The sequence below is a fragment of the Trachymyrmex cornetzi genome, unplaced genomic scaffold (assembly GCF_001594075.2).
Source record: "Trachymyrmex cornetzi isolate Tcor2-1 unplaced genomic scaffold, Tcor1.1 scaffold56, whole genome shotgun sequence".
NCBI classification, from domain to species: Eukaryota; Metazoa; Arthropoda; class Insecta; order Hymenoptera; family Formicidae; genus Trachymyrmex; species Trachymyrmex cornetzi.
Genome location: NW_017299871.1, coordinates 1,014,430 through 1,036,678, shown reverse-complemented (window position 1 = coordinate 1,036,678; position 22,249 = coordinate 1,014,430). Strand labels below are relative to the sequence as shown.

The 22,249-nt window shown below is 36.0% G+C and overlaps 3 protein-coding genes and 1 long non-coding RNA gene across 5 annotated transcripts in view; 3 read left to right on the top strand and 1 right to left on the bottom strand.

Annotated features, from left to right (window-relative positions):
* Positions 1-755: 755 nt before the first annotated feature.
* Positions 756-9,035, top strand: garz (Sec7 domain-containing protein garz). The gene is made up of 15 exons (XM_018514937.1): positions 756-1,075; positions 1,348-1,546; positions 1,618-1,845; positions 1,913-2,019; positions 2,099-2,639; positions 2,711-3,081; positions 3,165-3,342; positions 3,415-3,530; positions 3,623-3,814; positions 3,884-4,219; positions 4,297-4,505; positions 4,584-4,829; positions 4,902-5,400; positions 5,474-7,594; positions 7,932-9,035. The coding sequence occupies exons 1-15, from the start codon at positions 953-955 to the stop codon at positions 8,028-8,030; spliced, it is 5,565 nt and encodes a 1,854-aa protein (XP_018370439.1). The 5' UTR covers positions 756-952; the 3' UTR covers positions 8,031-9,035.
* A 16-nt stretch (positions 9,036-9,051) lies between these two features.
* On the bottom strand, positions 9,052-16,670 carry LOC108765973 (zinc finger CCHC domain-containing protein 24). The gene is made up of 4 exons (XM_018514938.1): positions 14,677-16,670; positions 14,075-14,326; positions 10,667-10,831; positions 9,052-9,989 (listed from the first exon to the last, which is right to left on the bottom strand). The coding sequence occupies exons 1-4, from the start codon at positions 14,866-14,868 to the stop codon at positions 9,867-9,869; spliced, it is 732 nt and encodes a 243-aa protein (XP_018370440.1). The 5' UTR covers positions 14,869-16,670; the 3' UTR covers positions 9,052-9,866.
* Positions 16,671-17,779: 1,109 nt separating this feature from the next.
* On the top strand, positions 17,780-19,083 carry LOC108765929 (uncharacterized). 2 transcript variants are annotated; one of them, XR_001940344.1, is made up of 3 exons: positions 17,780-18,179; positions 18,774-18,828; positions 18,914-19,083. It is a non-coding gene; the product is annotated as an uncharacterized LOC108765929 (long non-coding RNA). The 2 variants fall into 2 exon arrangements; XR_001940345.1 differs by having other exon boundaries at positions 18,774-18,843.
* A 394-nt stretch (positions 19,084-19,477) lies between these two features.
* The window catches only part of LOC108765921 (cyclin-dependent kinase-like 4), a 3,593-nt gene continuing 821 nt past the window's right edge, over positions 19,478-22,249 (top strand). The window contains exons 1-4 of the mRNA XM_018514819.1: positions 19,478-19,682; positions 19,885-20,079; positions 21,019-21,304; positions 21,857-22,202. Of these exons, the coding sequence (XP_018370321.1) occupies positions 19,515-19,682; positions 19,885-20,079; positions 21,019-21,304; positions 21,857-22,202 (995 nt within the window). The 5' untranslated portion in view covers positions 19,478-19,514. The remainder of the gene's footprint in view (positions 19,683-19,884; positions 20,080-21,018; positions 21,305-21,856; positions 22,203-22,249) is intronic.

Genomic DNA, 22,249 nt, shown 5'->3' with positions numbered 1-22,249 from the left:
ACACTATTTAAATTTGTATAAATAATTTCTACCTCAAAATAATTATTATAATAAGATCAATAATTAAGTACCAATTATATATAATCATTTTAGAAAAAATCATGATATGTTATTCAATATACTTTTGATGATGGTTTTGTGAATTCTTAACAAAATAATTTTTTGAGTGATATATTTTAACTTATAGTTGCAAAGCAATGTAAGGACAATTATAACTATAATAAACGAGCAAAAATTAGCATAATAAAATTAAGCGAATAATATTATTTTCTAGTAATTTAAAATGACAAAATATATAGCGTTTCACTTGATAACAATATTTTACTTATAACATAATGATAAATTAATCATTGATTAAATATTATTATTAGTCGGAGTGAATTGTGATTAAAGTCACTCTAAAAATATTTGAAATAAGACAGGATTGAATTTCTGAAATTGCAATTTCTGGAATTTACCTGTCAATATTCGAAAAACTTCTGTAATTCGTAAACTTAAAATTTCAAGCTTAATTTGCTTGCGAATATTTAACTATTAATAAAGTTTGTTGCATCAAATCGATCGTTGTCTTAATTTTCGTCCCGTATATAGAAATTTTATTTACGATTTGTTATTCTCCTTATATATATATATATATATATATATAAACGACGGTACCCACTTTATTTGACGTTGGCAGTGTGACACACTATCGACTAATCGAACGTCGGTGCTTTAACTGCGAGAATCGTGAATCGACAGCGGTTGACGGTAAAGTCGATAATTATCGCGTTGGAAGTTAGAAGTTGGAGGTGGTGCGGGGCACTGCGGGGACGTGTGGGAAGTGCAGGGAAGTGGCTGTACGGCAGTCGACGTGACGGATCTTCGCTGACGTCTAGTGATCGAATTTGTTCAGCCGTGTTGTACGATCTTTCGGAATCCTGTTATGGCGTAGCAACGAAATCACGCGAGGATGAGTAGAACCGCGAGGCCTGGGGGCCCCTGTAGGGGCGGCTTGTACGTCGTCGAGGACGAGGTGTGCCTCCTGGTGACGGCAATGCGACGAGGTGCCCGATGGTCGTCGCACTCTCACCAGGTAGAAACTCTCTCTTATCTCCTTTGCCAACTGTTCAACGATTCGGACTATTATTAGGAGTATACACTTGTTATTGTTCCTAATAAAATCAAACAGGTTGTAGAGATTCATCTGATGACACTTCAAGTTTGTATAAATAGACACCTTAAATTTGTATAAATAAATTTACCATTACAATCCTCTCCAGTTGTAGTTTGACATGACAAATGGAGATAACTATCACAAAAGAGCTTGTAGAGATTTGTCTTTTGACTGTTTAACTTAATTTCCAGGATGACGATCAGGATACTCTCATGAAAGGCTTGAGTACCTTGAAAGAAGTATTAAACGAACATAGAGATTTATCCCAATTGGAACCCGCAGTTTTTCTCACTCCATTTCTGGAAATTATAAGATCTGAAGAAACTACTGGACCTGTGACTAGTCTAGCGCTCTCTGCTGTTAATAAGATAATTTCTTATGGTCTCATTGGTCAGTCTCAATTATTGTGGCAACAAAAATTATTATTTTTATTTTGTAAAATATAATATGTTGCTTTTTAGATCCTAATCATCCTGCCATAGCAACTTGCGTAGAAGCCATAGCGGATGCTGTTACACACGCCAGGTTTGTAGGTGCCGATGCGTCTGGTGATGGAGTAGTCCTTATGAGAGTTCTGCAAGTTCTAAGGGCTCTCATGCTGTCGTCTGCTGGTGATCATCTCTCTAATGAAAGTGTATGCGAAATTATGCTGAGTTGCTTTAGGATATGTTTTGAAACGCGTCTTAGTGGTGAGTTGTACTTTCATATTTTTGCTGTGACAAATTGCGAGTGTATCATAATGAGGTATCTTTATAGAAATACTTAGAAAAACGGCAGAGAATTGCTTGAGGGACATGGTTCAACATTTGTTCACCAGATTACCTCAATTTGTTGACGATACCAGAGTCTTGCCAAATATGAAAGTAAGTTTCATAATATATGATTTATAAAATATCTACTTGTAAAAAACAAACATACATGAGACAACATTATTTTTAACAGAAAATGAGAACAAATAGCATAGAGAATACTCGTGGCAAGAATAGAAAACACAAAAGTTATACGAAGCAAAAATCCAAGTCTACCACGGATGACGTCGACGAGAAAGAGCCGATGATTTCAAGTTCAGCTGACAAAATACGAACTGGTCACTTGGCTACCACACCCGTCTCACCAGTTGGCAATATCGTTGACATGCAGGGATCGTTGAATCATGGAAGTGTTGATAAAAACGAGGACGAGAAAAGTGAAAGCAAGAATAATATTAACAAAGATAATATTAAAGATGGAAATGACTGCATCAAAGCAGTGGATAATCAGGAAGCTAATAAGAAACAGGAGATTGATAAAGACAAAAGCAATAAAGATGTTAAAAATGAAATAGAAACGGTCGAGGTGAATAACGCATCTGAAAATATCAATGTGGAGAATAAAATTGCAGCTTTAACAGAAAGTAATGGTGTAGAGAAGGAAGATGCGGCTGATCAAAAAATCACGGATGAATCCGAATCTTCCATCAAGCAATCTATTTCAGAAAATCAAGGTATTTGTTCTTTTCGCTATTTTAAAATAAATTTTAATAATTTCTAATATATTTTTTGGATAATTATGCAGGTGACGAAGAAAAAAGTATCGATTTAGCACAATCTCCGACTGGTAGCGTGGAAGATTTATCGATAGACGAAAATCTGTCTAGAGCGTCTAAAATGAAAGAGTCTGAACAAATCGAGGAGTATGTGAATAGTCAGGGTGTCCGATTTATTCCGTTGCAACAACGGGCACCATATGGCGCGTTATGCGTTCGTGAATTGTTCAGATTCCTCATTTCTCTATGTAGTCCCCTCGACAAGCAAAACAATGAAATTATAACCCATCTAGGTCTTAGCTTATTGCAAGTAGCGTTGGAAATCGCCGCCGACGCTCTATCTAATTTTTCGTCCCTACTTGCTCTCGCGAAGGACGACTTGTGTAGGAATCTAATCTTGGTAAGCAAATGCGATTAATTAACTATACTTAACGTCGTTCATTAATAAAGAAATAGTCAATGAATGTCATATTTATGTATCAGCTACTAGGAACAGACAGATTGTCGATCCTCGCTGTAAATCTTCAAGTATCGTTCTTGCTATTTGAGTCGCAAAGAGAACATCTAAAATTCCAATTGGAACATTATTTAATTAAATTAATGGAAATAGTTATTTCTGAATCTAATAGAATATCGTATGAGCAACGAGAATTGTCGCTTGGTATGTCTTCATTTCACAGCGATTGTGCAATATATATTACGGCAACATAAATTTTATTTCTATACTTTGCAGAGGCTATAGTAAGATTGTGGAGAATACCTGGTTTGCCCGCTGAATTATATTTAAATTACGACTGCGGACTTTATTCTACGAACTTGTACGAGGAACTTATGAAAATGTTTTCTAAGGTACATTTCTTTTTTCGTATATTAATATTAAATTGGTAAAAAATAAAATTATTAAGATATAAAATCTCTATATATTTAAAATTTGCTCTTAGAATGTTTCTCTACCAATGACCACTGGTATGCATACCATGCAATTGATTTCCTTGGACGCCATAATGATGCTGATCGTCGGCATGGAGATTCGTTGCAAAGGCTGCAAGGAATTATGCAAACCATCGCGTCATGAGGCGTCATCAAATCTGCCCACGCGTGAAGATTTGCTTGCTATAAAAGCGAATAAGCGAGTAGGTATTTATTTTCCACTTATTTCTTATGTAACTACAATGAATCAAATATCTCCTTGTCATTTCCAGTGGTTGGCTCTTGGCACAGAAAAGTTCAATGAGAATCCACGAGAGGGTATCGCGAAACTTACGGAGCATGGTTTGCTGGGCGGTACTCCAGGTCACTCGGATCCAGAAAAAATCGCTAAACTTCTAAGAGAGAATCCTGGTTTAGATAAGAAAGCGATCGGTGAATACATTAGCAAGAAAGAAAACAAGAACATTCTCAATTATTTTGTGCATAATTTTGACTTAAGAAATACTCGAATCGATCAAGCTTTGCGACTTTACTTGGAATCCTTCAGGTTACCTGGGGAAGCTCCCCTTATATCTCTTCTACTTGAGAAATTTGCCGAACATTGGCATGTGCGTATATATATTCTAATATTTTTTAGAAATAACACAAGCACGAAGATAGAATAACAAATTGTTGTTGTATTTAGGATAGCAATGGTAGACCTTTCGCTTCGGCTGATGCCGCCTTTACATTAGCTTACGCGGTTATCATGTTAAATGTCGATCAACATAATTATAATGTAAAGAGGCAAAATAATCCTATGACTGCCGACGAATTTAAAAGAAATTTGAAGAAGGTTAACGGCGATACCGATTTTGATCAAGATATGCTCGATGAGATATATACTTCAATTAAGTAAGTGCTATAAATATTTAAATTAGATCTAATGCGAATATTCCAATTCTAAATATTGTTTAACTGTTATTTGTGCAGAGGGGAAGAAATTGTGATGCCAGCCGAACAAACTGGGCTAGTAAAGGAAAATTATTTATGGAAGGTTTTATTAAGAAGAGGCTCCGGACCTGAAAGTATGTACTTGAAAGTAGGCAATTCTGGCGAATTCATCGATAAAGATCTAGCCGAACACGCGTGGGCTCCCATTGTAAGTGCTCTTTGTCGAGCATACGATAAAGCACCGGACAGATCGTTGCAACGCAAAGTCGCTCAAACATTCCTTAGGTTTGTTTATTCTGTTGCTACCTGTATAAATTAATTCTTGTATTAACTACAGTTTATTCTCTCTTTTTTCAGTTGCGCGGCAATCAGTGCTTACCATAGCATGTGCAATGACTTGGATACGCTTATAGTCAGTCTCTGCAAGTTCACGGGTCTGATAATCGGCGGGAAATCCGAGCAAGTAGTTTTACATCTCGGTGGAAGCCCAAAGTCCCAAATGGCAGCTCGCACTCTTTTCAAGATCACACATTTACACGGGGATGCCTTGAGAGCATCTTGGAAGAACATCATCGATTGTTTGCAGTCGCTCTACGAGGCGAGATTATTGCCAAAGAATCTTACGGAGGCGGAAGACTTCATTGACCCGTCCGGTAAAATTTCTCTACTTCGAGAACCGACCACGCCCAAAGCTTCCCCGGGTGATCAAGGAATACTTTCCACTTTTTATTCCTACATCGCTATGGACACCTCACGTTTGCCTCATCCCGCTGAAGCAACCGCGCGGAAAAAGGCCGTGGAGTTTATTGCCAATTGTTATCTTAAAGAAATTATAGAAGAAAGTAAATTCTTTCAGGTAAATCGATGATATGTAATTATTGGGCTATGGCCTTATATACATTTTTTTTAACAACCTTCGTCATTTGCAGAGTGAATCACTCAATTCTCTTGTTGGTGCTTTGGTATCGGCTAATCCTAACGACGAAGATATATCTATCTTTTTACTGGAGCTGTTGCTAGAAGTAACTATACAGAATCGTGACAGAGTAACGTGCATCTGGCCTGTGGTTCAGAGTCACTTGGATCGTTTATTAACGGTGGCGGCGCGTGAGAACCATCCTTATTTGCTCGAACGAGTAGCTGTGGGCATGTTGAGATTGGCTATCAGGCTTTTACGCGGAGAAGAGTTTGCGTGTCTATCACCTCTACTACCTTTGACCCATTTGCCGTCCGCAACGACCGCGCCGTTAGCTCGACAAATCGCCTACGGTCTGTTCGAGCTACTGAAAACGGGCGCCGCAAACATCCATAGTGCGGAAGATTGGAAGGTAGTATTTAGCCTGCTGGAGTGCGCGGGTGCCGGCGCATTGGCGCCCAAGCGATCCAACACGGTTCTAGATGAAACAGCAAACGCTCGGGCATCGGTCTTGGATCCCAGACCTATCAGTCCCGTGCCAGAATGGGTATTAGTGTCGCCAACTGGTACTGAGGCACCGCTTCCAGTAGCCGCTGATACGATAGTGCTAGCGCGCGATCTACAGTCGCACGACTCGGCGGCGTTCGTCAAATGCTGCGAAAGTCTGAACTTCCTAGTACGTGACATGGCGCATGTAACGCCTTTCAATTTTGATCTATGCGTCAACTGTGTTAGAACATTTGCCGAAGCGGTGCTGCAATGCACGGGCAAACGAAACAAGGTGTGCAACTCTGCGGAGGAATCGGCTGGTTATCAACAGAGCCCGGTGCAACTCCTAGATTTGATGCACACGCTGCACACGAGAATCGCACAGGTATTCCGATGGTGGGCAGAAGAAGGTAGCATTGACGATGGTATATCCCTGTGGCCGCAAGCCTGGCGACCACTACTGCAAGGTATCGCACGACTCTGTTGCGACGCTCGTCGACCAGTACGCACGGCAGCGATTACGTATCTTCAAAGCACCTTGCTGGCGCATGATTTGGCACAGCTGTCCGCGATAGAGTGGTCGCAATGTTTGGAGGAAGTATTGTTCCCGCTGTTGGCGCAATTATTGGGTCCGATCGCGTCCAACGATCCCATCGGCGTCGAAGAAACAAGAGTCAGAGCCGCAATGTTACTCTCCAAGGTATTTCTTCATCATCTGACTCCACTGCTAACTCTACCTGGTTTCCTGCCGCTTTGGTTAACAGTGCTGGAGCTTCTGCGCGCGTACATGCACGCCGATAACAGCGAGCTCTTGTTTGAAGCGATTCCCGAATCGCTGAAGAACATGCTGCTGGTGATGTCGTCGGCTAATGTTCTAGCGCCGAGTTCCAATCTCTGGGCGCCCACGTGGAGGGCGATCGACGCGTTTTTACCGAGCCTGAAAGCGGAGCTCTTTCCCGAACCGCCTGTCGCGGTTCTACCGCCTCCGCAACTGCCACAGCAGCAATCATCACAGCCGCAAGTTATTAGCTTGGTTGGCCAACAGCAGCCTTTGTCTTTTCCGGGACCTATAGCGCCGCAACCAGAAAATATTCCCTCTTCGCCCGATATCGAGTGCTCTAACGAGAATAACGTAGATGCGAAGACCGTGACGCAGCCCTTGGACATTCTAAATTCTGTGCAATCTGGCGGAGTTCCGGTTCCAGTTCCGTTACCGACATTGATGTACAATACCGAGGGTAAGGAAACGCAGCAAGTAATCACTCTAGTTAGCCAACCGGCACCCAGCGTGTCCAGTCCAGTCGCGGTACAACCAACAGCTCAGAATTTCTTTGACATTTGCTACTCGGCAAACTCTTTGACCGAAAAGATGGACGAACGACAGCAGCACCAACAGGAGCAGCAACAGTCAATGGCGCCAAACGAGGAAGAGCACAACAAGTTGACGAAGAATATGACGCAAAATGTTGGTTTGGCAGACGAGAATCGCGATTTGATACTCGCGATGAGAAAATATGAGGAATGGAAACAGCAACAGGAGCAGCAGCAAATGCTGATGCAGCAACAATGCACGCAGCACGTGCAATCGGCGCAGTATCAGCATCCGACGACGGAAAATTCCCCGTACCGCGTGGATCCATCTGAGGTGAATCAATGCCTTGCATCTTAGCAGGATCTTGAGGAGTCAATCGTTCGGAACCGATTGACTCTTACAATTGAAAACGCGTTCGCTTTGTCTCGATTAAACGATTTGATTCTTTTACAAACAACATTAAGGTAACGCAATGATCAATACGTAAAGATTTATTAAAAAATATAAACATGTTTGATAATATCTTTACGCGAGCGTACTTGCAATTGTGAAAAATCAATATAAACGTCCATGATAGAATTTCGTTGAAAAAAAGAAATCAGATAGTCTATTTCTTCCAAAGTGGTAAAAGTTGTGATAGAGAGAACGTAACCGAATATTTTATTTGCAGACGACAGTAGATTCCACGGGGACGACGACGTTTAACTCCGCGGCGTATTTTAGCGAGGATCCGGCGGCGGATCTCCTCTTCGTCGTCACTAATCCTTGACCACTGTATATTTCCTATGTATAAATTGTATTATATAAAACATTTCTACAATGCGTGATCATGTTGATCGTGTAGAACAGTATCGAGAATGATCGATTATAGACAAAGGAGGATGAACGTAGGATAGCGCAGAATCGTTGTATCTTTGGTTTGTATATTTGGAAAGCACTCATTATATACAAATAATATATATCTGTACTATACGCATGTGTACACGTTATTACTAAGATTATCGTACGTCGTATAATCTTAGCAATATTGGTGACAATACAGTTCTCGGCACCACTCCTAGCACTCGCTACGTCGTATCTCCATTTTTGAATCTTTTTTTTTATTATGGACGAAAGGAGCTCTTCGCGAATAAGCCAAATGCATAGGCCAAATCATTTTGGAAAACGATCGATTAGTTATTTGCCATTGATGTTTTATCGGCGTGTTGCGTGTATTTTACTTAGAACGGTGCGAACCGTAATATCAATTCATACAAATCCTTAAGCATTTACAAATTCTACTACTACAACAGGTAAGAGAACTTTAGTCTCATGTCTGCATGAATACATGTTAGACACATACATGTTCAATGCGATTCATAGAGAATGTCGAATTAATTGACAATTTCCTTAAACAATGATCAAGAAACCGTTAAGATTTTAATGAGTTCAATTTCAATTGTAAATAAAATTGGAAGCTCTTGTCAGTCGTGTTTCACGAACAGACAGGTAAAAGAAATCGCGTTCAAAAATTGAATTCTTTATGAAATTATATCGGTTTCATAGTCTCTATTTATAAAACGTTATAACTTATACTTTTAACGCAATTCGAATGTTTCTTTATTCGCTCAATATCGTAAACCAATCTGTACATATGCAAATAATATATTGAATAAGAAGAGATTTATATATGCATCATGTTCATGTTCCCAGAGCCAAAGAATATCCACTAAATAAAGCAATCCCTACACGATCAATATTATTGATGCAATATGTTATATACTAATATATAATATAAATACTAATATATGTATAATATTAATATCCGTATGGATATTAAGTGCTTAATGTATTATTACACAATATGAAGAAAGTGTGGAATAATATTGTATATAATACTGACTGTAGATGTAACGTTGATATCAATATAAACATTAATCGATATATTATTGCGCAATATTGTGAAACAATATTGATTGTGCAGAGATTGCATGTTGACGCTGCATTTCAATGCAACTCGACATTACTGCAAATACTACGAACATTCATTTGGAATATTTTTTTCGTCGTTTCTTCCGTTATTTTTCTTTAGAGGCATCTCCCTTTCTCGAGAATCTGCCCATGTTTATTCTTAGCTCGTAGGGTCAGAACATTTTATTATATCCCTGAGAACAATGCCCTCATTTTTTTACTCGAACAACACACGCTTTTTTTCCACGTGGATACTTGATATTATCAAAATAATATTAAAAATCAAAAAATTCTGTTGCTCACTTGAGTGTGCATTTTACGTCCGTATAGATAATATATTTGTTCAATATATATATTATAAAGCTGCGATTGAACGCCACGTCTTTGGTCATTTTTTTTATTGCATGGTCAAAAACCATGCAATAAAAAAAATTCTAATTGTAAAAATACATAAAAATATATCATTTTATTTCTCTTTTACTCTCTCTATTTAATCTCGCGAACAGAAATGGACGCTCTATCTATAAGATTCACATCGATGCGTGTCGATGTGTTCAAGTGTATCGAACTGTCTTTCATTAATTCAATAGTTCGTCATTAAACCCTCCCTTTCTTGCAATTAATTGGATCAGCGAGATGAATTGGACGGAATTCGTTAAGTTATTATAGCGCTTCGTCTGCAATAATAGCCCAACGTCTTACATTTCTCGCAAAGATGTTGAGGATGTACCTTGCTCTGGTCGGACACGTCTAAACCATCGGGTTTTTCCAACGGCCTCTGAAAATAATAGAAATGATTTTATACCCACGCTCTGTACGTTGTTTCTCGCAAGAGATAAGAATAGAAATTTTGTTAGATAATATCTTATTTTCTCACATAAACACGCCCTCCTTTTTGTTCAGTACAATTTATCATTTTTGTCATTAATTTAATTAACGCTATTAGCTAATTTACATTAATACATTATTGGTGTCGTTAATATTGTTGAAATACTCCGATGTGATTTCGATTTTCGAGACTTGGCGATTGTACAGCGAATCTGGGATCGTTTAAAGTTTTAAAGCATTCTCGCTCGCGGCACGGCATAGCTAATGTTCAATTATAATAGGAATTTCGCGAATGTTTTTCGGGAACCGTAACGTAACGATTACCGGTGACTCCGGGTATTTCTGCCCACCGGGCAGGCAAAAGAGCGAGCGAGTGAGCGTGATTATGCGACTATAATTAGCATTCGCGTTGGTTTACACGAGATTTCGTTCTCTTGGCCGCGCAATATTTCGAGAGAGCGAAACTGTTCCAAGACTCGAATCTTTTAGCGAGTCTGACCGGGACTTCGTCGAGGAGAATCATGACTAATTTTATATTTAACGATTGATCACGGAAAGAACCCGTAACGTGCGGGCGGTGAAGGCAGACACGAAGGAGGCGGATAGAGCGGACTCCTCCTCGCTCACCTGTTTGTGAGGATACACGTTTATGTGACACTTAATGCATTCCTGGCCCATATTGGCCCAGCTGTTGCCCGACATCCATTTGCGCTTGCACTTGGGACATTTGTATTCGCCAAAGCACCGCTTCTTACCCTGATATGGCGTCAGGCCCTCGCCCTTCGGTCGTGCCTGTGAAAATCACGTAAATTATCCTAATTAGGAAATTCATTCTTTTTTCATTTTTGTATTCTTCGCCGTTGGAGATATCATAGAATGCAATGTGGCGACAACTGGACGATTGAATCAATCGTCGAGCGTACGTGGGTGTGTGAATGTATATTGGCTCCAATTAAGTCGGTGGATGGACCGTAAATCTTTGTATATCGGTAGATGTTATTAATAGGTCTGTTCGCATTGCTTATACTTTTTGCACCCAGCATCTTTGCTTCTTCTCTTTTCAATTTATATTTGTGTCATTTTAAGTAAAAAAGTTTTTGGAGATTTCAATGCGAAAAAACGTGTAAATATCGTATAGAATTGAGAATGATGGCATATTTTAATGTTTTATTAAATTTCATCAAATAATAAATATCAATAAATCAAATAGCGATAAGAAAATATTCAAGACGCACGAGAAGCAGATTAGCAAAACATTTACAGTACTCATACATATGTAGCTTCCGAAAAGATATTATTCTGAATTCTTTAAGGTCGGGAATTTTCTAATAAAGAAACTTAAAAAAAATCTTGTTTTCTAAAGGCTTTGAGGTCGAATTCGATTCTGGCCTTAGAATACTAAAATTCAGAAAATAATCTGATTATTACAGGAAATTCAGTTTTGAGAGACCTTTTTGGTATCGCTGAATTTGAATAAATGTCAAATTTCAAAAGGCTAGCAATCTCTAATGAAGAATCATATCATAAGGGTCATAATCAAAGTTTGAAAATCAGTACAAAAATCGATTCTAACTATTTGCATAGCACTTGTAAGTGTCAAATAAATTAAAACTGAAACATAATGTTATATACATATATTTCACAATTAAAAATTCCCCAAAACTGAATTTCATGTGTATGTGTGTGTGTGTATGTGTGTATGTAATAATCAAATTATTTTTTTAAATTTTACCCGCCGTATTGAATACACTATCTAAAATTTTTTATTTTTGATCTTAGATTCAAATAAAGCATTATTAAGTTACTTATCGACCAAGTTTCATGAAGATCGAATGAACAGACAAAAAGTTTACAAAATAAAAAGAGATAGTTCCAAGTACCAATTCACAAAAAGTTAAAGCTTTCAGCACGAAAATGTTCAAAGGAAACAGTCTTTATATAAAACCAGTTTTTCATCATAATTTAATCTAATCTAACTAACATATAATTGGTATAAGTATAAATATTGTAAGAAATAAAGAGAGAAATTACTTTGTAATAAAACGAGTTTTAAAGCTTACCTTCTTTTTTTTATTACGTGGCATGATAATATAAAAATGATAATATAAAATAATATAATATAAAGATAATATAAGATAATATAAATATATTTTCACTAAAATCACAAAAATTAGAAATGAAAACCCCTACGTAGTACAACACCGCGTGCAAAGCTCTTTGGGAACATTCTTGCGACTGCATTTCTCAAAACTGCTGTCAGTTATTATACACTTTTATTAAATGTGAATAACTCAGCAGGTTTTAAGTCACACTGATCAAGAAATGATTACGCGCGTAAAAAGCGCGGTAAAAGTATTTGCACTTCAGAAGCGATTTAGAAGAATTTTTTTAGCACAGAAACATCGAGATTTTGCCGATATTATTTAAGAAAATTTTATTTGTCAATAAAAGAAATAAAAAATAAATTTGTTGAAAATTTTCTAGAATATTTAAATTTATAAAATTTCGATTTAATTTCAGCGATTTTTAGCTGAAACATTTATTTTCAACAAAATTTCAGAGAAATTTCAGTTTAATAAATGTTTCATGCGCTTTTGCAGCACTTTCTGAGCGCTTTGCACTATTGTGTTACGTGAAAAGTGCTGTAAACATGCTATAAAACTGCATTTATTCCACGCTGATTGTATACGGTTATAATGTTTTTTATAGTGAATTTTGAAAGCGCTAAAAAACTGTTAGAGACATGCACCTGCATAAACGCTTTTTTAGCGCCTTATAAGCATTGCTATGCTACGTGAGATCTATCATAGAAATTTACTGTATTATTTACTGTATTCGTAATCATTATCGTGCTTTTATCTACAGTAATTATGGACAACAATATATATTATTAAAACGATATAAATATTTGAAAATCAAACGCTTTTATCTGTAGCCTATGATTTCTTTTTTCATTTCTAGATCATTTTTGCATCATTTATTCTATCAGTAACTTTTAAAGGACATACATAAAGTCATAATGATATCATTATGATTTTTGACATTTTTGTGTTCTCTACCTGTTTTATAAATGAATAAAAATGACGCGAAGAACGTCATCACAATCAGGACTCATCAGGAGAAGTAACTTAATTCGCTCACCCTCATATCGCGATAATTGACCGTATGACGTCATGTGTTCCAGAAATACTGTTTGTTATATGTCAATTAGCGCTCAATTAAGCCACGCATATCTTGCATTGTTTCATCGATGCGCGTCGTTTACGCGTATTGCTAAATTTAACAATGGACCCTTTCAAATCGTTTTGTGTTTAATAAAGATTTATTTTTGAGTTGTGTCAAGCTAGAAACAAGAGAGAAGGTCTTTGCTTTGTTTTTACATTTATTATTTAATTATTAATTTTTATGAGAGACGAAAAGAAAAGACTGAACTATCCAATTCTTTATCGATATTCTATTCGATGCTCTATCCAATTAATCCATTTTTTATAATAAAGATCTGATAAGATAGATTTAAGTTGTGTTGGATGATGTTGATGAAGCATTATATGATAACTAATCCAAGGTTTCCATGAATCAGATAATAGACTGATTAATCTCATCTTGAAATCTTGGAATCGAATCATATGATATAACAAGGATTACATTCGATTACAGTACTATCATAACTATGTGCATTTGACTTTAAACTTTATTTTATTACAATTTATTTATATTTTTATCCGAGATTTCTAGAAATTGTCGCAAAATTGCCAATTCTAATTATTCACGAAATCCTATATGATACGTATAATTTTTATCTGAATTTTAAATGTGTAATTACTGTATATATAATCTCTAAAGTATTTAAAATCTTAAGTATATAATCTAAAGTATTTAAAGTAATTATAAAATGGTTAAAAATACAGGAACTATTTAGTATTTAATAAACAGAAAAACATTGAAGTTTTAAATATGTATTGAAAATTAATTCCAGGTCATTGATACATATTACATATTATTAGAAGAATAATTTAAATTAAAGAAATTACCGACCTGCGGACAATCCTTGATGTAATGTCCTTTCTTGAAGCACAAATGACACAGGTACGTTGACGGCGGTTTCTTCGCCGGTTTCCGGTCGCCTACTGTTAACTCGTTAAAGTGTACCGCTAAATCCGCGATACTTTCCGTCCCGGTATCTCTCATGGGTCTGACGGGTCCAGACGGATTCAACGCGTTTTGATGTGGATAAGTCTGCGACGTCGTACCGGGAAAATTGCTCCAGATTGCAGGAAGTAGCTTATTCTAAAATGTAAACGGGTAATCCAATCGACAATTTATTAAAAATAGCTTGTTATTTTAAATAAAGCGACTCGGTATTTTAAAAGAGCCTCAAATAATAAAATGCTTAGCTTCTTCCGATGGATTCTTCAAATATTTTTATTATTATTTTTTCAACTATAAGAGGCTTGATACTCAGCAGGTAATCTATTTCCTAAAGTTGTAGACTTAAGATAATCTAGAAATTCTTTGTTTGCCAGATTTTGTTATGCTTTGTTTACTAGGCTTTGTTTGCTAGACTTTGATAAGTTAGGGATTGACTCAATGATAAATCCTGATCCTCAAGTGTCCCAATTGTGAAGGTCATGAGGTACCTGATCAGGTGATTGCGACGAGTTTTGTTCAGTAATGGCCAGGTAGAACCAATTGAGTAGAGGCGGGTAGGTCGATTGCTGAAGAGTCTTTTGACTCGAAGCACTTATATTGTTGATCGCACCGTAACTGATCCGAGTTGAATCCTGCAACTGCAGGCGTTGCACCGCAGGTGTCGAATGGCAAGCGGCCATATTTTTATCTAATCGGCTCGGTAAGTTTATCAGTTTCGGATGTCGTCGTCGTCTCGTGTCCTCAACGACAATTTTCTTCGGTAATTGTTTATCATCTCCTTGTCCTTGAATCCGAGCGATTTTCTTTCCATTTAATTTTCAGCGAAAACTATCTCCTCATTAATTTTCCGTAATAAGGAACGAAATATTAAAATTCTAGATGCTAATGTTTTCAAAATTCCTTAATATTTTACTGTGATCGGTAATGCGATAACCACTAACGATTAGCCCGAATGGCTTCCAACTTTAGAACTGGTATTACAAATTTTCATAAAATATCATTCACCTAAAATGTCATTATCGTTTACGAGACAGAATCATTGATGTTTCGAGGATACTACCATGAAACCGGAGATATTCGATGAGGGAGGCATCCAAGAAGTGAAAATATTATAATTTCATTGCACTGCAACTTCGGAAATGCTCCAAGTTTCTCTTTTTACTCTTTCTAGAATTTTATTATGAAATTTCGTTGGGTCACTTCACCGTCAGTCGTTCTCTCGATGTAACAGTTCTCGGAAAAGTGCCATCTTCTTCCGAATGGGTTCTTCAAAACGAGTGCTTAACTTTTACGGGGATTGCTTTTACGCGCTTTTACGCACATGTTGAACGTATCTCGTTTCTGCATATGTTACCGGGATGTGTATTCTTGTATACACACACATGGGAACATTGCCCTCGAATTCTTCGATATTTTCAATTCGATACTTTTTGCTCTCAGCAGCCACGGAAGTTCATTCATAAAATATTCCACATCGTCGCATTTATCACCAAGTATATTTGCCCGATTTTTTTGTACTAATCTTAATGTTAGTCCACACAGTAAAGTCTCAGTCGTTAAATTATGTTCTATATTATTAATGAATCATCTTCTTCTCGCGAGATCACGTTTAATGGTTCTACAATACATATAAGAGAACGGCGAACGCTCTTCCTTAGTTTTAGTTCATAAATAGATGCAACTTATCCTTATAGTTCTAAACCTTTAAAATCGAAAATATATACATATGTTATCAGCCACGATAGTAAAATTGCGTGTTAGTGTTAATCCACATGATTCATATCATATCCATTTTCTGTTCAATTACGCGCGTCAAAACCACTTAAAGTATCTTGAATTCACATATTTTTAAGCGATCGGTGTAACAAACAAAATGACTATTTCTGCATTGTTTGCGTCCATCGGTCTTCGTCACAGACTTCTAAAACATTCAGACTTCTTTAATAGAAATCTTCACTATGTACTTCTCGAGATCACTGTTTTACGATTAAAACTAGCTCAATTTTTACACGATTCCCATGCAATCGGCTGAAGCCAGGAGACTCGAGACGGGCCTCAATCGTGACGAGTGCGTTCGTTGTTCAAGTACGAAGCGTTGGCTGAACGTCATATTAACCGAGGACGGATCCAGCGTTGGACGAACGCTAGAGACGCGCGACTAAACGAATGCGTACGGAGCAAACGCGTAAAGGCAAGACGGACGTGTACATAGGGAGTGGAGAGAGCTGAGGAGCTCGAGCCCCGCCATGTGGTGCGTCTATTTCCGTGCTTGCTCTCGACCGACACGGCGCCTCCGAGTGGATCTCCGACTCAAGCAGGTTCCTTCTTGCTGCTCTTGATTGATCCACGCCGTGTAACTTCTCATGGTCGTGGTCCACGTGGCTTGTCAGGCGCGCTCGTCCACGCGCGTTGTTTAGCGAATAATAGTTTTAGATCCTCCTTGTTGTCTTTAAATATCCAGACTTCCGGATATTCTCCAATGTTCTCCACTATTTCGTGCCGACTGCCAAAAGATATGTACACAATGCGTTTTTTTTTTAGAATATTAGAGAGAAGGGCTCCTGTTCACTCACTACTATTGTCTCAAATTAATTATAATGTCAGAAGCGAGGAAAACACAATAAAAATTCTTGTAAATTATGTATAAATAGAAATATATTTCAATAAAAAAGTTTTTAGAATTAATAGAATAGATTTACGTAAAATATACCGAAAACTATCTTTTTGGGGGAGAAATTAATAAATCATATTTATATATCTATATATATATGTTGTTAATGCTAGCTGTAAACATAATTAAATAATTATAATTTATTATTATTATTATTATTAACTAATATTTCATTTCCAGATATTAATTAACGAATTTAGAGGAGAATTTTCGATATATTTTGCAAGAATTTTTATTGTGTATTTTCTCGTTTCTGACACTACAATTTGAAATAGTAGTGATGAATAAACAGAAGTCTTAATAATTGTAATTATACTCATGAGTAACATTTATTAGGTAAATATTATTTTTAATTATTATAATCATTATAAAAAAATTGTGTTATGTGTTATTAGTTATTACATTACTTATCATCTCTATTATGCAGCATTTTCATCATTTTAGTACAAACATATTTCAAATTAAAAAAGATTTTTAAGCCATTGTAGTAAACGTTCTATGAATTAAATTAAATAAATGATAATAATGTATTTAATTATAAACTGTAAATAATTACGTAATGTGCGAACAATCAGAACGCTTTTATTGCTCGTCTAGGAAAGTTGTATGATATATGATAAATATGTTGTAATGCACGTACAGGCGTTATATATATTGCATCGGTATTTTTAGTATTTAATGTTAGAATCGTATTTGTCGATTGAAGGACCGTTGACTATGCCTTTGGTCACGATACCAAGAAAAGTCACCGAACTCATCTATAAATAAACTCCAATTGCTATTCGCGTGTATCGATTACGCTCACCGAGTTGCGGCAACAAATCGCTATGACGCGAATCCTTTTTGACACGACAGTAGAGAAGTTGCATTCGTCTGAACGATCACCCGAGTTGCCATCGATACGATCGAACCGAGGGAAACCGTTCCGAAATTCTTGCTTTCACATTTCAATGATTTTTATTCTTTCCAATGTTGCACATTTGACAATAAAGTTGATTGAATCTTCATCCCGGTAATACGTCCTGTTGTGTCGCTCAAGATACATAGAAATAGATAATCTGGGTTTGTTTTTATCTTATGGACTGAAACTTATGATCTGACATGCGTGCGAATATCGTATCATAAAACATTTATTTTAAAAAAGACTTACTATGCACAGAATTGAATCTTCGTTTAGTTTTCTGGCGTAATATTGTTGACGAGTGACGATAATAAAAGTGCTGATGGAATTTTAGCTTTACTTACAGCACCTAGTACCGACTTTTGAGGTCTGATACACTTGTGATATCGTATTTTTATTGCTGGTAAAGTGGATTGGAGGTATTACAATACCTTTTTGCAATAATTGTATTTGTTTGTGGAATACAATGAGTTGCTCTTAATAGAATTTTTTTGACGACGCAAATGAAATCACGAAATGCTGAATATATTTTTAATAACTAGACCTGTTATAAACTCTAAGGTTGCAACAGCTAGTCAAAATAATATTCGAGAATTTTAAGAATTTTCCTAATTATTTCAAAGATTTCGAACATTATTCACAACATTTAATTTTGATTTTATTTTACTTATTTTATTACTTTAATTTATTCAAAAATTTAGGAGCTTGGAATGCATGTAATAATTGATTGTGTTATCTCCAAATTTGTTTAATGCATATTTTCTTTATCTTGATCTCTAAATCCATTTGTATATATTTTTATCTATCATTTTTAAAATACCGATATAATTGATAGCTCTGACACTTTCTCTCAAAGAATTATATTAAAATTAAAGAAGTGATTCGCTGATAAGTAAATACAGCTATTTGCAATTGTTATGCATATGATGTAGGATAAATAAATATTAGTATTAGCATTGCAGATAATATCGATAAAATTGATTATCAATTTAATAATGTGATACTATTTTCAGGTTTGACAGAAAATTGCAGTTTAGTATTGAATAGTAATAGGTTTATTGCTTAAAAGTATAAAGATGAAATGTATAAAATTTACAAAATTTGTAGGCATAAGATTCTAATTTAAAATGACGATATTTATTTTGTGTCCCAGAGATTGCTAGAAGTGTCTTTTTTTCTGATGTTTGACCCCCTATTCCTTTAAACGGGTTCACCTGTGCCTTCCTCGAGCGAGGACTACCCCTTACTAATTACCAGCAGATCGATAATCATCGATGAGGGCCGTGCACGAGGCTTTTCGGAGCAGTCCAGGCTCGTCGACGAGCGAGGCAACATTAAGAATTGTGGTTTCTTCGATCGTATCAAATATACACAAGATTGTGATATTATCGTGTTTGTTTGTTCGTATATTTTTAATTCGTAGCATTTTTTGAATATTTTTTGTAAAAAAATATTAAAATGATAGATTTTGACCGTAAATTGATTAAAATGTCTGATAGGAAATTCCAAAAATTTAATACCATTATTTAAAAGGTAAAAGAAATTATAAAAAATTAATTTAGCTTGAAATTATTTAAAAGTAATTGTAATTGTGTGACAAAAATGACTGATTAATTATCATTCAGACACAATATCATAATTAAGTAATCAATATGCTTTTCAGTGTATAAATCTTGGTGAATATAAAAAAGTTTATAATTTTTTGGTAACGAAAAAAAATTGTGAAATTTCTTGCTGCCAATTTTGCGAGTAAAATGGAGAAATATGAAAATATTGAGATAGTAGGCGAGGGAAGTTATGGACTCGTGATGAAATGCAAGCATCGCGAAACCGGGCAAGTAGTGGCGATAAAAAAGTTCTTGGCGACGGAAGAAGATGTACAGATTCGAAAAATGGCGTTTCGTGAAATAAGGATGTTAAAGGTAGATATTAATTATTAAAATTTTTATTATTGTTAAAGTCTAAGTCTGTTTAATGTATTATACGAATTACGCTCGTTAAATTTTACCTAATTCTTTTCATCCGATAAATAAATCGCTCTCTGATATTACTTTATAAGAATAGTTTGTTTATTATTTGAGATAATATTGTTTAGTATTTAATAAACAGCGTGATATTATTTAGAAATTACGTCACGAGAATTTAGTGAACATGATCGAGGTGTTTCGTCGAAGGAAACGGCTTTATCTCGTATTTGAATATCTCGATCACACCGTGCTCGATGAATTGGAGAAAAATAAAAATGGTCTCGACTGGGAGAAATCAAGGCGATATATTTTCCAAATATTTCGTGGGTTGGACTTCTGTCATAATCATAAAGTGAGCAAAAGTAATAATATTATATTTTTGTTAAACTGTAGAAAAATTTTCTCACTGTAATGGCTGTAATTACATACTTTAATTATGATTACCTTTATATACATATAATAAAAGTAAAATTGTATTTTTTACTAAAAATCGCAATTTATTATAATTCATTATAGCATTAAAAACCAATTTACATTAAAAACGTAAATTTTATCATATGTTACATATATTATGATATTCTCATATAATTTAATTTTTTAAAGAGTTACGTGAACTCCTTAAAAAGTGATTATTATAATAAATAATGTTCAGATTATATTTCACGCTAAAATTTTGATTAATTTATGCATTTGAAAGATGCAAACTACGTATCTGAGCGCATGATGATGTATTTCCGTTTATCAGCAACCTTTGGCAATAAGTACCACCTCCGTTACGGTAAAGTTCACGGCCGTGACGCTTAAATTCCGAGTTGCAGTAAACCGTGCATGTGTAGTAACACGCGACGGAGTCGGATACTTAATGAATGATAGCATTGTAACAAACGAGGGCAATGGTTGCCGCATTTAGTCGAGCTCGACTCGGAAAGTTCTAGCGTTAACAGAAAACATTACGCATTTCCCCGTTTGTAATTAGAATTTAAATGAGAATTCTACAAACAGACTATAATCTGCATCTTATCATGTAATTAGCTTGACCTTTTTCCACAAACAGTTCATTCTATTTTGATTCTTCTGCTTTTAGAAATTTAAAGATTTCTTTAGCCACTTTTGCAAGAAAGTTTGCGTTCGTTAATATCCCTGGTAGCAAGCTGATGTCAAAATAACGTCATTTGACGTCAAAATGACTTGCTATACCTGGAATATTCTATCAGACTTGCAAAGGTTTAATTATAACGTTTTCTTTTTATTTGTCTGATTTTAATGAGATAGAAGGTTTTTCTTTCGACAGATCATGCACCGTGATGTAAAGCCCGAGAATGTGCTAGTATCACCGAACGGCGTGATTAAGCTTTGCGACTTTGGTTTCGCACGGTACATCACTAACGAGTCCTGTACCGATTACGTGGCGACGAGATGGTATCGCGCGCCAGAACTCCTCGTCGGTGATTCCAAGTACGGCAGAGAGATCGACGTCTGGGCGGCTGGGTGCATCTACGCCGAGATGGTCACCGGTCAGCCTCTCTTTCCTGGCGACAGTGACATCGACCAGCTCTACCGCATCACGAAGGTCCTCGGTGAGTTGCAGAAAATAGATGATGAATCTTGTTAGATAACCGAAGAGTTGATAAAATAGTTTATTAATTTTAAAATTCTCTCATATTTTTATTTATTACAATAACGTAAATATTGGAGAACATAAAAAAAGATGGGCGTTTTGTAGGTTTGAAATTTTTGTAAATGATACGGATCTTTGCATTCTTTACCTTGTTGGATTTACAATTTCAATAATAGACACTTAATTTTAAAATATATTATTCATGTACAATTTTTGGGTAAAACTATTTAACTTGGTTAATTTCTAAATTTGTTTTATTTAATTTAGTATGTCGTTAAGTGCGAATTGCTTATTTACTGTTAAATTCGTATAATGTTAAATTATATCCGATTTGAGTTATTTTTAATCATATCGTACAATTTTTTATGTTTGAAAGAATTATACATATATGGTTAAATTACTAAATAACTGTAAAAATGGAGTACCTAATCACAATTACTTTACCATGCAATTATACACAAATACCAAACGCTTCTCTCCGAGAATTGTATCTAGCAATATATTAAAACAGGTCCTCTTTACAAACAACCGACGAACGGTAGTGGCAAACGTGTACTCCGGCACACGAAACCTGATGAGACTGTTAGTTTATTAACAAGACCCACGGGTCTTCGAAATCTCTTTCCAACGTGGAGCTCTGTGGCGGTCGACTTTTTGACGCAGTGTCTTCGTATGGATCCTGCTGTCAGACCGAAGTGCCTCACGTTGCTGCAGCATCCTTTCTTCTCGCAGGACAATTTCGCCGACAGGTTTCTCAGCGAGTTGCAGCGACTTGTCGCCAAAGAATCCGCGATAAATTTGCTCGGAACCAAGAGGGCGGAATCGTCTTCCAGGATCTGCCGTAGCAGCATCGGAAGGTTGACTTAATGATCTATTAATTAATTTAACTGGAAACGTTGATTAG

Excerpts from the sequence above, each read along its gene's own strand:
- LOC108765973 (XM_018514938.1), bottom strand. The coding sequence starts at position 14,868 with ATGGCCGCTTGCCATTCGACACCTGCGGTGCAACGCCTGCAGTTGCAG. Across the intron at positions 14,327-14,676 it reads CGTCGCAATCACCTGATCAG|AATAAGCTACTTCCTGCAAT; the intron begins GTACCTCATGAC and ends TTTACATTTTAG. Across the intron at positions 9,990-10,666 it reads ACGTGTATCCTCACAAACAG|AGGCCGTTGGAAAAACCCGA; the intron begins GTGAGCGAGGAG and ends TATTATTTTCAG.
- garz (XM_018514937.1), top strand. The coding sequence starts at position 953 with ATGAGTAGAACCGCGAGGCCTGGGGGCCCCTGTAGGGGCGGCTTGTAC. Across the intron at positions 1,076-1,347 it reads GGTCGTCGCACTCTCACCAG|GATGACGATCAGGATACTCT; the intron begins GTAGAAACTCTC and ends CTTAATTTCCAG. Across the intron at positions 7,595-7,931 it reads ACCGCGTGGATCCATCTGAG|ACGACAGTAGATTCCACGGG; the intron begins GTGAATCAATGC and ends TTTTATTTGCAG.